The sequence below is a fragment of the Propithecus coquereli genome, unplaced genomic scaffold (assembly GCF_000956105.1).
Source record: "Propithecus coquereli isolate 6110/MARCELLA unplaced genomic scaffold, Pcoq_1.0 Scaffold12, whole genome shotgun sequence".
Classification (NCBI taxonomy): Eukaryota; Metazoa; Chordata; class Mammalia; order Primates; family Indriidae; genus Propithecus; species Propithecus coquereli.
Window position 1 is genome coordinate 14,364,950 of NW_012136080.1, and position 17,368 is coordinate 14,382,317.

General features: G+C 44.3%; 1 protein-coding gene and 1 pseudogene across 2 annotated transcripts in view; one reads left to right on the forward strand and one right to left on the reverse strand.

The window, feature by feature from the left end:
* Window positions 1-11,319, forward strand: part of CLDN18 (claudin 18) — a 48,613-nt gene extending 37,294 nt beyond the window's left edge. For both annotated transcript variants that reach the window (XM_012663913.1, XM_012663904.1), the window contains exons 2-5: window positions 4,698-4,862; window positions 5,399-5,516; window positions 9,592-9,702; window positions 10,683-11,319. In XM_012663913.1, coding sequence (XP_012519367.1) covers window positions 4,698-4,862; window positions 5,399-5,516; window positions 9,592-9,702; window positions 10,683-10,854 — 566 coding nt within the window. In that variant the 3' untranslated portion in view covers window positions 10,855-11,319. The remainder of the gene's footprint in view (window positions 1-4,697; window positions 4,863-5,398; window positions 5,517-9,591; window positions 9,703-10,682) is intronic.
* A 2,162-nt stretch (window positions 11,320-13,481) lies between these two features.
* Window positions 13,482-13,861, reverse strand: LOC105825569 (annotated as a pseudogene).
* Window positions 13,862-17,368: the final 3,507 nt, after the last annotated feature.

The window sequence follows — 17,368 nt, forward strand, 5'->3', positions numbered from 1 at the left end:
AAATATTGGTTTGGTGACTTAGATTTGGCCAACTAAAGTAAGGAATGGTCAGGAAGATTACCATGAAGAAAAGGCTCAAAAGAAACTCAAAAGCTGAAGGCAGCAATGTAAGGAGCAGGAGCAGCCAGAGAGGGAGCTGAAGGTGGCTTGCCAACACTTGTGGGGCCCCTGAGAGCTGAAAGGAGTAACATTCACCAGCCAGGACCGGGACACCTGACTCACCATCAGAAACAATCACTTTTCTTGAGCATGGCAAGGGGCCCAGGGAAGAGAGACCTGAAACAGAGGAGCTGGGTAAAATACAGAGCAGGTAGAAATGGAAGGTTGCAGAGAGTTTAATTTTGACCAAGAACCCAAGGAAGTACCCCCTCTAGCAGAGAAGTATGCCTTCAAGTGTTTACAGAAAGGCACCAGGCACATACGTATAATACTTTAGTTAACAATCATAAAAATCACTACCAGTTATTAAATTCTTCCTAAGTACAAGCTCTTTTCTGGCAAAATCTCACTTAACTTTTCATTCATCTCAAGAACCTTTCCTCTTCTGGGCTCCCCTCCACTGGATTCCTCCACCAGCCCTTCCTGCCTCCAGGCTGAGGCCAGGCTGTGCCTGAAGGTGCGGGTCCTCCCATGCCTGACCCCACCGCGCCCAGTCCAGGCCTGTGGCTCCTGGTGACGTGCTGCCTCATCAGCCCACTCCCACTTCCCAGCCAGCAGCAGTGTCAGTCCTGGGAGCTCTCTCTCCTCTCAACTCCCCGCTCTGAGTACCTCCTCCTGAGCCCTTCTCCAGGGCTATTTTCCCACATTATTCCTTCAAATTTTGTTATTAAACAATTATATGAAAATCTCTCAGGGTGATGCCAAATATTACTATTTCTTTAAAAGTTCCCCCAGGAAATGCTTAGGTGTAGCCAAGATTGAGAACCACACCTGAGGGCACCTCACCTGTCAGTCACAGCTACTTAGGGGAATGAGATATTTTGCAGCAGGGAGGGAACACTGAGTTCCCCTTCTTCTGTTTGCTTCTTTCAGCCCTGAATCCTGCCCACCCTTCAGGTCTGATAACACTTCATTGTTCACTGGGAAGAATGCTACAGTCACACCTTTGGTGCAGGGAATCGGGCTAGAGAGCGCTTTGACTCACCCGTTATCAGCTGATAAGCCTCTTGACCAGAATATCAAATAAGAGGCAGAATAGCTAAGAGAGAAACCTACCTGCTTTGGGGGCAGTTTCTGTTTACCTTCTATGGAGAAATATTAGGGAAGGGAAGTTCAGGTTCCCACCATGTGTCGCCATGGTCATTCCTGGACAGGGGGCTTCCAGCATGAGTGGTGGAGCACATTTCCTCCCACTTCTGGCACCTATCGCAGTTGCTAGTGGGAACAAGACTGATGATGGTTGCTTGCAGAATTCTCTCCCCAGCAGAGAAGCAAAGTTAAAATCAGAAGTTTCTTTAGGGAGAGGAGAATCAGAACCAAGTGAATGGAGATCGATGGGATAGACCCAGAGTAGCTGGACACTGTCACCACTACTTTAAGGAGACACCTGGTGAGAAGGCTGCCAGGACCTCCATTCCTCAGACATTGCGGAAGGCTCTTTAACAAGTTCTGCATGATCTAACTCTCCTTTTTCAATATCTCTCATTGATTGCCAATTCTTCCAAAATGACAAATTGCTTTACAATATAAACTTCAGAGTGAGTAAGCTGGCAGCTCCACCAACGTTAGCTATTATCCAAGATGGAAATCTTCCCAAGGAGATTGGAGAGCGCTCCCTCCTGGAGGAGATGGGAATGCCCTCGCCTTGAGAATCACATTTATAAATAATCTTCTAGGAAGGTTATTTCCTGAGGTGATTTTGGGAGAAAGTTCCTTACACATTCTTAGCGTCCATTGCAGAGGATGACATTTTATCGCCAAGTCTCTGAATCTGGAGGACACAGTCTGTTAGGCGCTTGCAGATCCCCATACCCTGACCATGGCCAGAACTCCACATGTTTTTCCAGAATAAAGTGCCTCAAAGCAATGTGCTGTGATGGGAAAGTAAGGATTTTGAGACAGTTCTGGATTGCACCCCCAGCTCTGCCTTTCCCCTGCTGGGAGTCCTTAGGAAAGTTAATTCACCTCCGAGTCTCCATTTCCTCAACTATAAAATGGAGATAATAATATTAACTACAGTACAGGGTTTTTTACATGGATTAAACTTTTTAATGTCTGAAAATCCCTTAATAGCTTTCAACAAAAAGTAGCAACTAGCTGTGTCAGCTAGAGCAGGACAGAGCTTTCTGTTTTGTTTACAGCTTCCTCTGAGCCTTTTGCCCACAGCAATGTAGGCAGATCCCTCAGTATCTCCTTAAAGGAAAAAAAAAGTAGAAGGATTTCTCCTGTTTCTTTTCCATCCTCAGATTTGAACTTTTTCTGGTCATTATTAACTGGTCTCACTAAGGGTGGGAGTGGCACCTACTTTGAGTGTATCCCACAACCTTCTTACTGTTAAAACTCTGCACGGTCTTCAACCATCTGCATTTCTACTTGGCTCCTGACTTGCTCCCTTGGGTCTGGGTTACAGTGTGACCCTCATTAGGGTTTTGTTTCTCCTCTTTAAAAAACGTCTTCCTGGAAAATTACCCACCAAGATGCTAAATGTGGTTATTTCCAAGAGTTGGTATAACAGGTTATTGGGGTTTTTTCCTGTTTACAGTTTTCTATAGGTTATGAAATTTTTATAACAAGCATTCATTGCTCATGTAACTAGAAAAAAAAATCAGCTGTTTCAAACAAAATAAAAATGATGCCCTTTACTCTTTCTCTGACACCACACTATGGGATGTGGTGCCTTTGTGGCTATAAGACTTGGCAGGCAGAGGTCACATCTGCAAGGGGCTTCAGCAACACTCTGAGCACGCCTTTGAACCCCTGAGGGGAAGAAGCTCTCCAGCAACAATGAAGTTTTATAAGTTGGCATTTCCAGACACCAGTGAAACCATCTTGCATAAGTTACCACTTGATTTCAAGTAACAGAACCCCAACCTGAATTAGCTTAAACAGATAAGCGGATTTTTTTTTAAATAATGGGGCTGGGATAGCTCCTGGAACTCAAGGAAAGAATGTGTCTGGACCTCAGGAATAGCTGGAATCAGGACCTCAAACACTGTTAGGACTCTCTCTGCCACCCTCCTGGGTTTGGTCTGCTACATCTTACCAGCTTTCTCCACCTAATAGAAACCATGGATCCTCGGGACCATATCTTATACTTTCAACTGCTGGATAGAGACTGATTTGATGCTCTCTGTGTCCAAAGTACAAATATTCTGCATAAGGATTTCATTTGCCTAGGTTGAGTGAGATGCCCATGCTGGATTAATTAGCTGTGGTCAAGGTACCAGGTATTAGGTGGTGGCCTGAAAGATCAGGGTCAATAGTGCTACTCAAAGTGTGTCCTGTGTACCAAGCTGGCCCACAAACTGTTTGTTACCCATCTGAACAATTCTGATACCAAAATTGAGAATAAACATTTCTAAACTTTTATAATAATTTTACATCTCTATGACACTCAAGCATGTGATTTTGTATTTTCCCAAAGCATCAATTTGTGTCAAATTGGAAATTTTAAATTTTAAATAGTTTGAAAAGCACATGGCAACTCCTTCAAGAATCACGTACTTAGGAGGGGAAAGGGAAACGTAGTGGAGGGATGAAACAACTGGTGTCCAGTATATATTGCCACACAGCTCTGCAGCTCAGCTCTACCAGACCAACCCACACTACGGCCCTTGCCCTCTGGAAGACACCAAGGACTAATTTGTCTCCCCCATAAAATTCATTATACTTGTAACGGACATGCTTAGTGACTGTCTTTCCCCACTTTGGCATAAGCTCCATGAGAACAGAGACCATATCTGACCTTTTAACAACCACCACCCCATGCCTAGTCATGGGGGCTCAGTAAACGATTATGGTGAAGAGTCACCGCACTTTAAGGATATACTAGAGACAACTTTGGATATATCCGGACAAGAGGTCACTGCAGAAAAGTCCCAACAGGACCTGCAGCTGCCATTAATTCCTAGAAAGGACACTGCTGATAAACTGTGGTTGTACTGGAAAGCCCGATATTGATATAGTGATCTTTGTGTATATACCCAAAACCTACAGCTCACCATGGCCCTGGTAGTTCCTTGTGGAAAGGGAGAAAAATGGGACATTTTTGATACATTACTTAGTGACCTTGGCTTCATCGTATGCTGTAAATGAATACTAGCTTTTCCTAAAGTGGACACAAATATATGAAGCACTGAGCTCATGCGGAAAGACAAGAGAAGAAAGATACCTGGGTTAGAAGTCACAGCTATAAGGTTTTACTATAAGCCCTATCAATAATTTGTACTGTTACCTTGGACAAACCATTCTCCCTTCCTGGATCCCAGATTATCAAGCTTTAAAATGAGGAAACTGAAATAGATAAATTCCAAGGGCACTCTCAGCTCCAACCATTCATAATTTTCTCATTCTGTAGACATATGCATGCATGTCCTTCATCAGTCAGACAATGAGAAGGTTCATGGTTTATGGACTTGGTATTTCTCAGAGATTTGATGCTGCTTAGTGGTGGCAGCTTTGTTGTCTTTAGCCAGAGTCTAATCGGTTGTGTTGAGGGGTCTTATTTGTCTGCTTGTGTCCTGCCCCTTGTCTCACAGCCATGCTGCAGGCGGTGCGGGCCCTAATGATTGTGGGCATTGTCCTGGGTGCCATCAGCCTGCTGGTGTCCATCTTTGCCCTGAAATGCATCCGCATTGGCAGCATGGAGGACTCCGCCAAAGCCAAAATGACACTGACCTCGGGGATCATGTTCATCGTCTCAGGTAAACACAGAGCCTGTGGTTCCCACTTCTGGGAATGTCAATGCTAAATCATTCTGGTAGAGGAAACATGGCTCCTCCCTACTGTTGAACATGGCTCACACTAGGATTCAAGATCTGAGTTTGGAGGCCCAATTATGATCTACAGAGTCATCACGAGTGCTAAGATCCCTCTTAGCTGCCACCCCAACCCCAATATAAGAGGTTCTCAACCCTAAGATAGCCATGTGACTCGACCCCTAAAAGGCATTTTCTATGTGAGACTCTAGAAAGCAATTTTATGGGAGAAGCTTTTGACATCACCAAAGAACCAGACCCAAAACATTTGTACTACTGGCCCTTGGTCCCAAGATGCGTGGAAAATCTTTTTCTGCACACACGCAAATACTTCCACAATTAGTAAGATAAGAGGTTCTAAGTGCCTATCACAATGGGCACATAGTAGGGCACATAGTATTCCTATCACATAGTAGGAATTCAATAATCAATGCTTGGATTGACCATTCTGACTCTGGAGCTTTCTTGTTCTTTGCCCACAGGTCTTTGTGCAATTACTGGAGTGTCTGTGTTTGCCAACATGCTCGTTACTAACTTCTGGATGTCCACAGCTAACATGTACACCAGCATGGGTGGGATGGTGCAGACTGTTCAGACCAGGTAACCTCCTAATCTAGGTCTCAGCATTCCATGGTGAATATTGTTGTAAGAATCTTATTAAGTACATGCGCCTAATGTGACTGTCAGTGCCTGAAATAGCAAAAATTTATCAGAGGCAACCATGCCATATCATAAATCAACAATCATCTGTAAATTCATAAACTTCATTTCAGTGAAATATTTTTGGTGATATGACTTGAGGCTGATCTGACATTTGCATTGAAACACAGTGACAGTTCACAGTATTTATCTAACACTCTTACACAAGCCCCATTGTGGTGGCAATGAAACGGGCAGTATTAACCCAGGCATGTAAATGAACATCAACTGACAGTCCATAACGGAAACCTAGTTAGGAACAGGTAAAAGTTTGAATAGAAATGAGCAAGGTGCAATATAGGTGAGAAGAGTGATGTTTCTTCCTTGTACAGCTGCTGCTTTCTCTCATTCATTCATTCATTCATTCATTTAAATGTATCGAGCACCTGCTGTGGGCCACGAAGTGTTCAGAGTGCTAGAGATACAAAGTCCTCACCCTCACAGAGGGTACAGTCTAGCAGAGGGAGATGAAACCCCACTATTATTTGGTATCTGGATGAGGGTAGAACTTTTAAAAGATGGGAAAGCAATACCAACACCTGTAATCATTTAGCCACTTGGAAGGGATGTATCTCATAGCAAGAAGCAGCAGCAAATTCCTGAAGGCTCTTGTTCTGGGAGAGCAATATAAATATCATACCTAAGTGACCCATCATCTCTGGAGCAGAGCACTTGGCATTTTTCCAGCCACATCAACATGAGGTATGAGGATGTGGCAGATCCATTACTCTCTGGCTCCTCAATTCCCATCCATGTTTCTGCTTTGTTTCAAGAATGGGGAAAAAATGACCCCCATAAGCTCCCTCCACCCTCTTCCATGTTCCTCCCATGGTCTCTGGGTTACTAGTACAACATGGAAGTAGGCTGACCAACTCATTCCAGTTTTGCTGGGACTTTCCCAGTTTTAGCACTAGTCATCCCACACCCTGGAAAACTCCTCCATCACAGGAAAACCAGAGTGGTTAGTCACTCTACTTGGAAGAGCCCGCCCTGCCCAAAGTATCTGTTGCTGCCTGAGGATCCACCTATCACCCACCTTGCACTCAGCACTCTCTCCTACCATCCCCTTAGCACCTACCCTGTTCCTTGAGAAGGCAGCTTCAGTCCTGGGATTAAGACTATCGGATTCTGAAAGGCCTCCTGAGCTTCTCCCTCCATGGATGGGCAGCTATGGGCAGCTGTTTTTCCCCCTTGTCTCTGTCCTCCTGTTTTCTCTACCCAGAAGTCATACAAGACAGCCCAGCTGCCAAGAAGGATCTTGGCAGCCACCTTGATGGATCTTTGGTTCTAGTGCCCTCCTTGGTCCTAGGACCCCTTCCCTCCTGTCCCCCCATTCTGTCATTGCCATGTCACGTATAACACTGGCAGAGCCTAAGCCTGGACTGGAGCGACAAACCGCCTGCCCTTGCACAGTACACAGCCTACAGGGTGTTTTGCATGAGCCTAAACATTTTATTTTACAATCTGAACTGATCGCCAACTTTTTAAAATCAGAAGTGTTACAAAACGGGTTCCTCAAAAACAGATCATATTAAGAGGACCCCTGTGCGAGTATCTGTACAGGAAGGGAAGGCTGGTGAGGGAGGGAGGGGAGCAGGGCTGGACCAGAGGGCAAGCCAGGCAAGGGTGTGATTCCAGGTGAAGCCCGGACTCTGCCTGGCCTGAGGGGAGCTGTGCAGGGTAAATTATGCTTCAGAGTCATCTCGATTCCAAACTAAAGAGCTGGGCTTTCATACCTCCGTGCCAGTCAGTCTCTGTGGGCAAAGCAGCTCTAGCACGTGAATCAAACTAGAATCCCAGGGACAGTCACAGGGCCAGCAGGGAAAGGCAAAAGAACACTCAAGCTGGGGAAGAGCCACACAGAAATGGTTACGGGGCAGAGCACTACAGGTGCCTACCACAAGGAGATTTCCCACCACACACACACACACACACACACACACACACACACACACACACACACACACACACACAGGTTTCCCAGCTTTGTGTAAAAAGAAAATTCAGAAGATCTGGCAGCTACGGGCCCTTGTTCTCATATAGCAGCCCTCTCTGCCGCTGTCCCCTCAGCCAGGAGTCCCTCTCCAGTCTCCCACAGTCCCCGCTACTTTCGGATGGCCCAACTCTGAGGCCATTTATCATCATGCCCATGAGGTAAGTGTTTAGGTTTGCTAACCTTGACCCAGAGTGTCTAAGCTGAGGGAGGGGAGCGTGTTCCCCATGCACAGAAGATAGTATAGCTTAACAATTCACAAGGAGGGCTCTGAAGGCAGAGTGACCTGAATTTGAATCCTGACAATGTCATGTCCTCCTGAGTCTTCAGAGAAGTTACTTAACTTCTCTGAGCCTCGATCTCCTCATTTGTGAAATGGGAGTGATAAATCCTATCACAGTGGCCAGTGGGAGAACTAAATGAGATAGTGACAAAGAGTGTTTATCACTACATCAGTGAGGGCTCGATAACTGGCAGCCATGTTTGTTATCATCATTAACATTATGTAGTCACTCAACCTTATATAGGGGTATCAAGGACAAGGGCTCTGTCTGTGTCAGGGCAGAGAGACCAGGGCTGCCCCCAGGAAAGTCACCCAGGGGTCCCCCAGGAGAAGCCCCAGGAAAAGGCCAGCTGCTCAGCCCCCAGCCACACTAGGCAGAATGAACGGGTGGGGTTCATTCCAAGACAGCAGCCCTCAGATCAAATATCTGTACTTTTCCCAGTCCAAAGGAACTAAAAAAAGCCCATAGTTAAATTTTCTCCCAAAACTTTTTCAAGGGCTGAGTTCAGTAAACTAGTTTTGCCCTATTTATTACACTTAGTCATGAGATTTATACTATTTATTTTAATCCTGCTAAAATGTGTGTGCTTTTTAAGCACATCTAAAGTGTTGTATTTTCTTAGGTTGCAGAGGTGTTCACACATAGTGCTGTTTTCCTACTTCTGGTGTAATGATCTTAGTTTGTGTAGTAGATTGTAAACATACCAGCAATTCATGGTGTTCTTCCAACAGTCCCCATGCTCTTTGAAACACAAAGGGAAACCTCCAAGGGAAGGCACCACTGTGCTGAGCTCTGCTTTTCTGCTCTTGGAGATGGAGGTCGTCACCACCTAGCATCCAAAATACTCACTGACATCCTAACAGTTTGGGGTCACTGAGGATTTGGGATACCTCTCTCTACCATCCATTTGGAATCACAATTATTTTATTCTTGGGATATTTTGTTCTCAATCTTGTTCTGATGTAACTGAGTCCCACCGGAGGCAGCCGCATAGGGCAAGGGCACCAGCTTGGGACTCAGACCGCCTCAGGTGAGAATTCCAGTGTGGGCCAGAGCAGAAGCACCAGGAGAGCAGGGTCTCTGTGCTGTTCACATCTATGTCCCAGTGCCAGGGCAGTGCCAGGCACATAATAGGAGCTCGATTAATACTTGTTGAACAAATTAGTAAACAAATGAATGAAAGAATGAATGGTCGGTCACTCCAACTTAGTTCTTTCTGAAGATAAGATTCCCACCTGTGTGGGTGGTTACAGGGGTTACTGGAGATAAGTTAAGAGGAATGCTTCTTGGCCCATGGTGAGAACTTAAGGAACTAAAATTCCTTCAGAAATCATAACTTGAGACTGATTCCATATCTCTCAAATTTCTCTTACCAAACCTTCAAGATACTTCCCTTTGCCAGTAGAGAGGGGAGGGGGACTTCCTGAGATCCTTTTCAGAGATCAGGTTTATAATCTTATGCCTGAGTGATGCTAGGGTCCAGGTGATGCTATTTTGCTGACTAGCTTTAGTTCCAATCCTAGTCTCCAGGGTACCTGATCAGTTGGCTGTGACCCAAAGGAGTGTGTGTTCAGGCGCCATGGACAAGGATAGATGTGGAATCCAAAAATGGGGACAGAGGTAACAGGCATGGCCAGGGCAGAGGGCGGAGGCTGGAGGGTTGAGTCAGCCACATTCACAGCCCCATTTCCCCACACAGGTACACCTTTGGCGCAGCTCTGTTCGTGGGCTGGGTCGCTGGAGGCCTCACGCTAATTGGGGGTGTGATGATGTGCATCGCCTGCCGGGGGCTGGCACCCGAGGAAACCAGGTGAGTCTCCCCATTCCACGCAATCAGATGTTTCAGTTGTTCAGAGTGCATTTTAACGTATAATTTGCAGCCAGAATGATTAGTCTAGGTATATGGAAGAAGTTTATTAACTGAAAGATGATTGGATCTTCTTTTTTATGGGGAACTATAGAACAGAACAGGAATATTTCAGCCTGGGCAGATTTAGGTGTGATCCTATTTGAAGGAAAAACCCATCCCTCTAGGTTCCCTCTATTAACAGCTCTAAATGTTCTTTAACTCAGTGGTTCTAAGCTGGAAGCAATTTTCCCCCACTTAGGGGATATTTGGCAACATCTGAAGACACTTTTAACTGCTACATCTTTGGGAGGATGGAGGAAAGTGATACTGGCATCTAGTGGGTAGTGGCCAGGGCTGCTGCTAAACATCCTACAATGCACAGGACAGTCCCACAACAAAGAAGCATCTGTTCTAAAATGTCAACAGTACTGCTGTTGAGGAACCCTGCTGTAACTCCATAAATGGAGCTGGAGTTGGGAGAGCTGGATTCCACTGTGGCTCTACTGCTAACTAGCCCTGTGACCTCCAGCAGGTCACTTGCCCTCTCTGAGCCTCCATAAAATGAGCAGATTAGAGGAGAGGGGCTGCATACAGGTATCTCCCAGCTCACAAATTCTATGATTGTTTGGCTTAACAGTGTTCCCCTGGGCACTGTTTCTGGTTCAGCTTTATTTTTATTGATTAACAGAGAGAACTCACTAGTCACTAACTACCAGCTTTGCAAAGCTCTAACACAATGTAGAAAATTCTACTCCACTGCAGAGGTAGGAAACCAGTGCCCCCAAAACTAGGGTGAGCAACTGTCCTGGTTTGCCCAGGACTGATGAGCTTTCAGGGACACTATACTTTGGGTGCTGAAACTGAAACAGTCCAGGGTAAACAAAAGGTTGGTCCTCCTACCAAAAACATTTGCGATCATGGAATGTTTCTTTTTCTTACAGCTACAAAGCCGTGTCTTATCATGCCTCAGGCCACAATGTCGCCTACAAGCCTGGAGGCTTCAAGGCCAGCACTGGCTTTGGGTCCAGCACCAAAAACAAGAAGATATACGACGGGGGTGCCCGCACAGAGGAAGATGTACAATCTCATCCTTCCAAGTATGACTATGTGTAATGCTCCGAGACCCCTCGACATGAGGAGAAGAAACCCTGCAAAGAGAGCTCACCCCCAAAACAAGGAGATCCTACCTTGATTCCTCATTACTTTTGACTCACAGTCAGAAGTTAGAAAAGGCTTAATTTCATCTTTGGTGAGGCCAGATGGTCTTGGCCACATGTCTCTCTCTAAATATTCCATCACAAAACAGCTGAGTTATCATTTATAAATTAGAGGCAATAGCTCACATTTTCAATCCTGTATTTCTTTTTCTAAATATAACCTTTGTAATCTGATGATAGAATGTGGTTTGAATTCCTATCTGACACTTTGATGATTTAGACAGACTCCCCCTCCTCCTTCCAGTGGATAAACCCATTGATGATCTATTTCCCAGCTTGTCCCCAAGAAAATTTTTAAAAGGAAAAAAGGAGAATAGACCAAAAGACATTATTTTATGCTGTTTGATTTTTGCCTCCTCCACCCCCAACTTGGCTACTAATAGCACTAATTGAAGAAGAAGTGATAGGGAAAGGTATTTGTAATCTCTCCAGCCCGTTATCTGTTTTCTTACACTGTGATCTTAAAAGTTACCAGACCAAAGTGATTTTCGGTTTGAGGCAACCAAGCCTGTTGGCATCTGCTGATTCCAGCAAGACCTTCCCAGGGTTTTCTGAGCGCTCCACTGAAGTTCTCTTTCTGCCACAGGTCAGAAATGGTCCCTAGAGAAATGAGAAAAGGGTTTTTATGTTTGTAATCTAAGTCCTAATCATAGTTAGAATAAACAGTGTATTAGTAAAGTGACACATTATCTCTGTGAATTAGCCCCACCCCTGCACATAGATAGAAGGAAATGAAAAAATAATTGCTTCATTATTGTCTGTATTGTACTTCATAAAGTCACACTCAAGTGTAAATTTCATGAAAGCCCACTGATTCTAATTCTTCCCTTTTGAGGCCTCCACGACTCTTATTACACATGATAGTAAGTGTCACTCATGTAAAAAATAAATAATGGAACACAGTAAGTCCTAGGAAGTGGGTTAAAACCAGTTTTTGTTTTTTTTTAAAAAAGTGAATCTAAATTTAATGTTATGTCTCCAAGTGACCCATGTCCACGCTTGCATGGTTACAAGCCAGTTGACAGTCACACTTATTCAGCACTGTGACAGTTTTGTTACCCTGAGAGCTGTTCTCTTCACTAAATTCACCTGGAGTGGTTGGACCATTGGATGTTCAGGCAGAACTGGAAGCTCTTTGCAGCCACACACCTTCCCTGTCCTTACACCACTGCCCTTTTGAGCAGAAAGCCTAAACTCCTTCTTCCAAGATACCAGAATCCCATTGCAGCACCGAAGCCAGAATAGGCCCCCTGGGAAACCCAGGTAAGGGCAGTCTCTAAAAACCACCAAATCAGGAAGCAGCACTGGCGCTGGGAGTATTTGGCCATTGGGTTATTATTTGGGGAAAAAAGTCCTTACATCAATAGTGCATATGAAAGCAGCCTTCAAAGGGATTGGTGAATATTCATAGGGATTTTCAGGCTGAACCGACTATGTGTAGAGAAAGATCAGATCATGCCCCATTAAACAGTAAGGAGTCGTGTTCACCAAGAGCCAGGGCAGTAAACTCAGATATCCTTCTCATTGAGACAGCAATGGTGTAAGGCCAAATTGGAGGGGGCACTCGTGGAACTCACTGCCTGAGACGGGGTAAAGGATGAACAGACAAATCAATTCAAGGTAAAAAGAAAGAAACGGGGGTGATGAGCAATCTAGGACATGGAGATTGTTAAGAGTCCTTGGCATTTGAGCTGAAGGTCACCCATTTGAGTTGAAGGCTTACCCACATGAGCTCTCCCTCCTACCACCAGAAAGTCCCCGGTCAGGTCTGAAGCAGTGAGGTGTGGCTCAGCTGGGTTTTTAATTAGCACATTCTCTATCCAACACTTAATTGTCTGAAAGTCTCCATATAGTTAAATTGTGCTTTGTAATTTTGTTGTTGTTGCTCTGTCTTATTGTATATGCATTGAGTATTGATCTGCATGTTTTGTTACTTAAATATTAAAAACACTGTTATCTTACACTTGAATAGCTTCTACTCTTTTTTCCTAAATTTTAGGAAATGGACTTGGGAAATGGAGGTAGGAAGCTGAACGCATCTTCCATGATCTGTGTCTGCTCAGCAGCAGCCTAGCTACCTGGAGGCCAACGAGATGTGGGTTCAGCCCAGTTAGTGGTTTCTGCAAGTTGGGAAGCCTTAATAAAGGCAGTTTCCAGAGCAACCAGGCATGCAGCATGGGGTCCCAGGACCACGTTTAGCCTGTCTGACCCTGAGTGCACCAGCCTGAAGTGTCTATTGTCATTGGCCTATCCATGGGCCAGTAAAACAAGAGAGCCAGTGCCTGCTCTCTTGATGCTGCCAAGGGTTGGGTTGATCAGCTCAATAAGCTGTACTAACTGAGGCTGTGTCAGGCTATACAAACAGCGTAAGCTGTAGAGTCAGAACAGCCAACTTCAAATCCAGGTCATACAACTTCCCAGCTATGTTAACTTGAACAAAGCCCTTAATCTTTCTTTTTTTTTTTTGACACCCAAATCTCTTTTATTGGGGGGGGGAGGGAATGGGCCTCTTGGGAATGGCCCTCACTGCACGGCTTGTGCATTGGCGCTGCTTCCCGAGTCCTGGGGCTTCATCACGTCTGGCAGCTCTGGCGGGCTGGAGAAGGGCTCGATGCGCAGCGCTTCAAAGGCATCATCTGCCCTAAAGGCCAGCCCCACTGTGGCTGTGGCCTGTGGCCGTTCCGTTTGGCTACTGAAGCCACACTCGCCCAGCGTCTTGCCATCATCCAAGAGCTGGTCGTCCTTGTACTGCCGCTGCTCGTCAGGCGGCCGCTTGAGGATACCCTTCGCGATGCGCTTCAGTTAGAACACGGTGCTCGATTCCTTGGAATCCGTGAAGATGGTATGGTGGTCTTGTGGCGCCGGATCATGAGGAACTCGTCCTGGGGGCGGCCGGCCAGCATGAGCGCGGAGCTGGGATCCCCCGCGCGGCCCGCCGCCCCCGGTCCCGGCCGCCTTTCTTATTTTCTCATCTATAAAATAGGGATAATAAGGATAATGGAATAATGCAAGTAAAGGACCTACTTAAGTGCCAGACACCCAACTTGCACATCTGCCTTATGTAACTGGGATATCTAAGGACAGGGGAGGCTTCAGGCACAGCTGGATCAAGGGATATGTTTAAGGCTCTACCTTTCTCCATCTATATCTCAGTTCTGCTTTCCTCTCTGTTGGTTTGTTTCTTGGAAAGATTAGATTGTTCTACATTTGCTTCTTCTATCTGAGCCCCTCAAAAAAAGATTGTTTCACAGGGTAGCAGTGATGGCTGCTCATATTCCAGCCATACAGCCATGTTTCAGTTAGGGAACCCAGTCAAAAGGAGGCATCTCTTTCCTGATATCTGTAGAGAAAAATATCCTGATAAAACTCACTAGACTATATGTGTCATGTACCCATCCCTAAACTTCTCCCCATAGCCAGAGCAGTGGTATCTATCTTGGTGAAGCCTAAGTCTCTCAGTCAAAACATGGAGATTTGTCATATGCCACAAAGACTGTATTCTAAGGACCAGAGTCCTTAAAAATCAGGCAAATTCCTTGCATCACCTCATCTTTTCTCCTTTGGTTGAACCTGAACTCTAAGAAAAGCTTCAGTGGCATATAACTTCGAGTCTCTCTCATCAGTTGCCAAACAGTATATAGCACAGAGAGGAAGGCTCTGAGAGATTACCCTGGTTCTCAAAAAAAACCTGATGATTAAAACCTAAAGAATATCCCCCAAAAACCACTTTGCATTCAATTTTAAACAAGTAAGATTACAAAAGTGATTAACAGAAAACTGTTATATACTTTTGAGCTATTCAAATTTAGATTTCCTAAAATTTAGGGGCATTTTGAAGACTCCCTGTGAAAAGACAGAAATGGATTCATCAAGCCCTGAGTACATGCTCAAAATATGACTCACCACTGTTACCCACAAAAATCCCTGGAGTCCCCAGTAGCTGACTACTGAGTGTTTCACTGTTGTCTACCTTAAAGTCCAAAAACAAGGGGTTTAATCAATGTTTCTGTGGTATGCCCAATTCTTTTACCTTTTTCATCAGTAGTATCTAGCCCCCTCCTGCCTCCACAAGACATTATTTATCCCAGATTGACCACTGCAGTGGTCAAATGGTCAATTTTTGCCAAAAAGCCTCATATCTCAGAGTTGATATGTTCCACTGAAGAGAGCACTAGACTTGGATTCAGAACCTGGATTTCTGCTCCTGACTCCATTGCCAACAAATTGTGTGACCTCACAAGATCAATTACAATGATTCACTGACCTGTTTTCATTATTTCATTTCTTTATTGAGCCTTCATGATAATCAGTACTGTGCTTAGTGCTTTATATACTTTATCTCTAATCTTCCAAAAACCTTGCTCTCATCCCACTAATCTCCACTGATCTCCAACCTGGGCCAGTCTGAGTAGCCCAGACCCTCAACAAGGATCACACCCACACAAACACACACAAACTCACACACAGTCACACACACACACTCATACCCAGTTAGATTTCCGGATCCTCACCAGGGACCATAATTTCTTTGATTTTTCTATTCTTAAGCGTTTGCATATGCCTCAGAACTGCTTTTGAACTGTTCCATTCCTGCCTGCTGAAGCCAGGCTGATTTTTCATACTTCCCAATCTACAGTTAGAAAGGAAAGGGAGTATTCTCTTCCAAAAAGCCCAAATAAATGTGGAATGAGCATGTGAAGTGTTAAGACTTGAAAATAAGCAGAAAGTTCCCTTGTGGTTTAGAATTAAATGTAAGATACTATGTGTGGAGACAAAATGTCACTAAAATTCTTTAAATGCATCCAAATTCCATTCTGGAGCAAGGGTATTTAATTTAGATAACCAGAAAAAGTGTCTATCAGTGATGGGTTTTAGTGTACACTTCTCACAATACTCAATACTAAAGGTAGCTGCTACCTAATGACCAAATAAAATGAAATCTCTTAGGCATCCCTGCTACAGAGGGTTGCTAAAAGAAATCATAGACATCTTCCTTAAAGAAACTTGTGGGGGTGGGAGGACTGGATCCCACTTGGAGACCAAGGAACATATAAGTTTCTTCCATAAAAAACATTATATTTTGTCCAATCTTTGAACTTAAACTTTTAGAGGAATATAAGATAATGTTATATCTAATATGAAAGAGGGCTAAAAGTATTTGTCCTTTAATCAAACAACTCCCCTTCAAATTTCTAAGGAAATAATCATAAATATGTATGCCCAAAGGTATATATCAATTATTTAAAATAACATAACTGAATTAACCTAAACATCCAACCAGAGAAAGACTTATGATGGTTTTTACATATAAGTAAACCATTATACAACCCTTAAAATTATTAAGATTTTTTTCTAATATTAACTCCATTAAATAGTGCATTGAAAAATACCCTGGGAAGGAATATATTCCAACATTTTTTTAAATTGGTTGTTTCTGGTTGGAGATATAATGAAAGCTTTCTTCTTTATTTATACTTTACAGTACTTTCCAATTTTTCTTCAATGAGAATATCTTTATTTTATATCTAGGGAAAAAATAAAACTAAAAACTGAGGGGAAAATCATAAAATAGAAAATAACACCCAGACATGAAGTCCACAAGGGCAGGTATGACCTGTTAACTGGAGACCTGACCATCTCGAGCAGCTTGGAAGGAGGAAGCTATTAAGTGACGGCTCAGTAGAGCTCTTTGTTTATGCTGAACCAATGAAATAAAATGGTCATAAGCCCAGAAACTGATCTCACACTATGTTGTTTTAGATTTTCTTCCCGTTTAGAGACCCTTTGGCAATCATTTCTCCATTTGACCACCTCTACTCACCTCTAAAGATGGGAAAGCAGAGCCCCACAACCCCGTTGTGGACAAAAACCAGAAAGAGGAAAGGACGTGTTCAGGGGAGCCAGGACTAACTGTACCCAGATTAGCCTCTTGCTTGCTCCACAAGGCCACACAGACCTTCACTTGCACTGGCCTTCCCAGTTCCCAACTCCCTTTCCTGGCCAGAAGGGCCAGTCAGAAAGAGCAAGGATGGATCGGCTTCAGGATGGGTAGCCTAATGTTGGCAGGTGATCTGGGCCAAGCAGACCCACCTGTGTGGGGAAAGATCCCGAGCAGACCCTCAGTCCCCAGACGTTCATCACCTGCAACTCATGAGACCTGCATCTGATAAAGAAGGGGCTCAGTATGAGCTAGGCACAGCTTCTTATATCTAAAGAAGATGATTTTGGGGGCATCCGTGAGTTTCTCAAGGTTTCTAACAGATCATCTCAATCTCAATCGGTGTATTACCATTAAACTCTAGTCAGAGATGTTAGGCATCAGAAAAAATTCAGCAGCTTTTTTTAAAATTGGACATAGCAAAGCTTCAGAAACCCAGTGGTTAGTCTGTTTTCTGTTGCTTATAACAGAA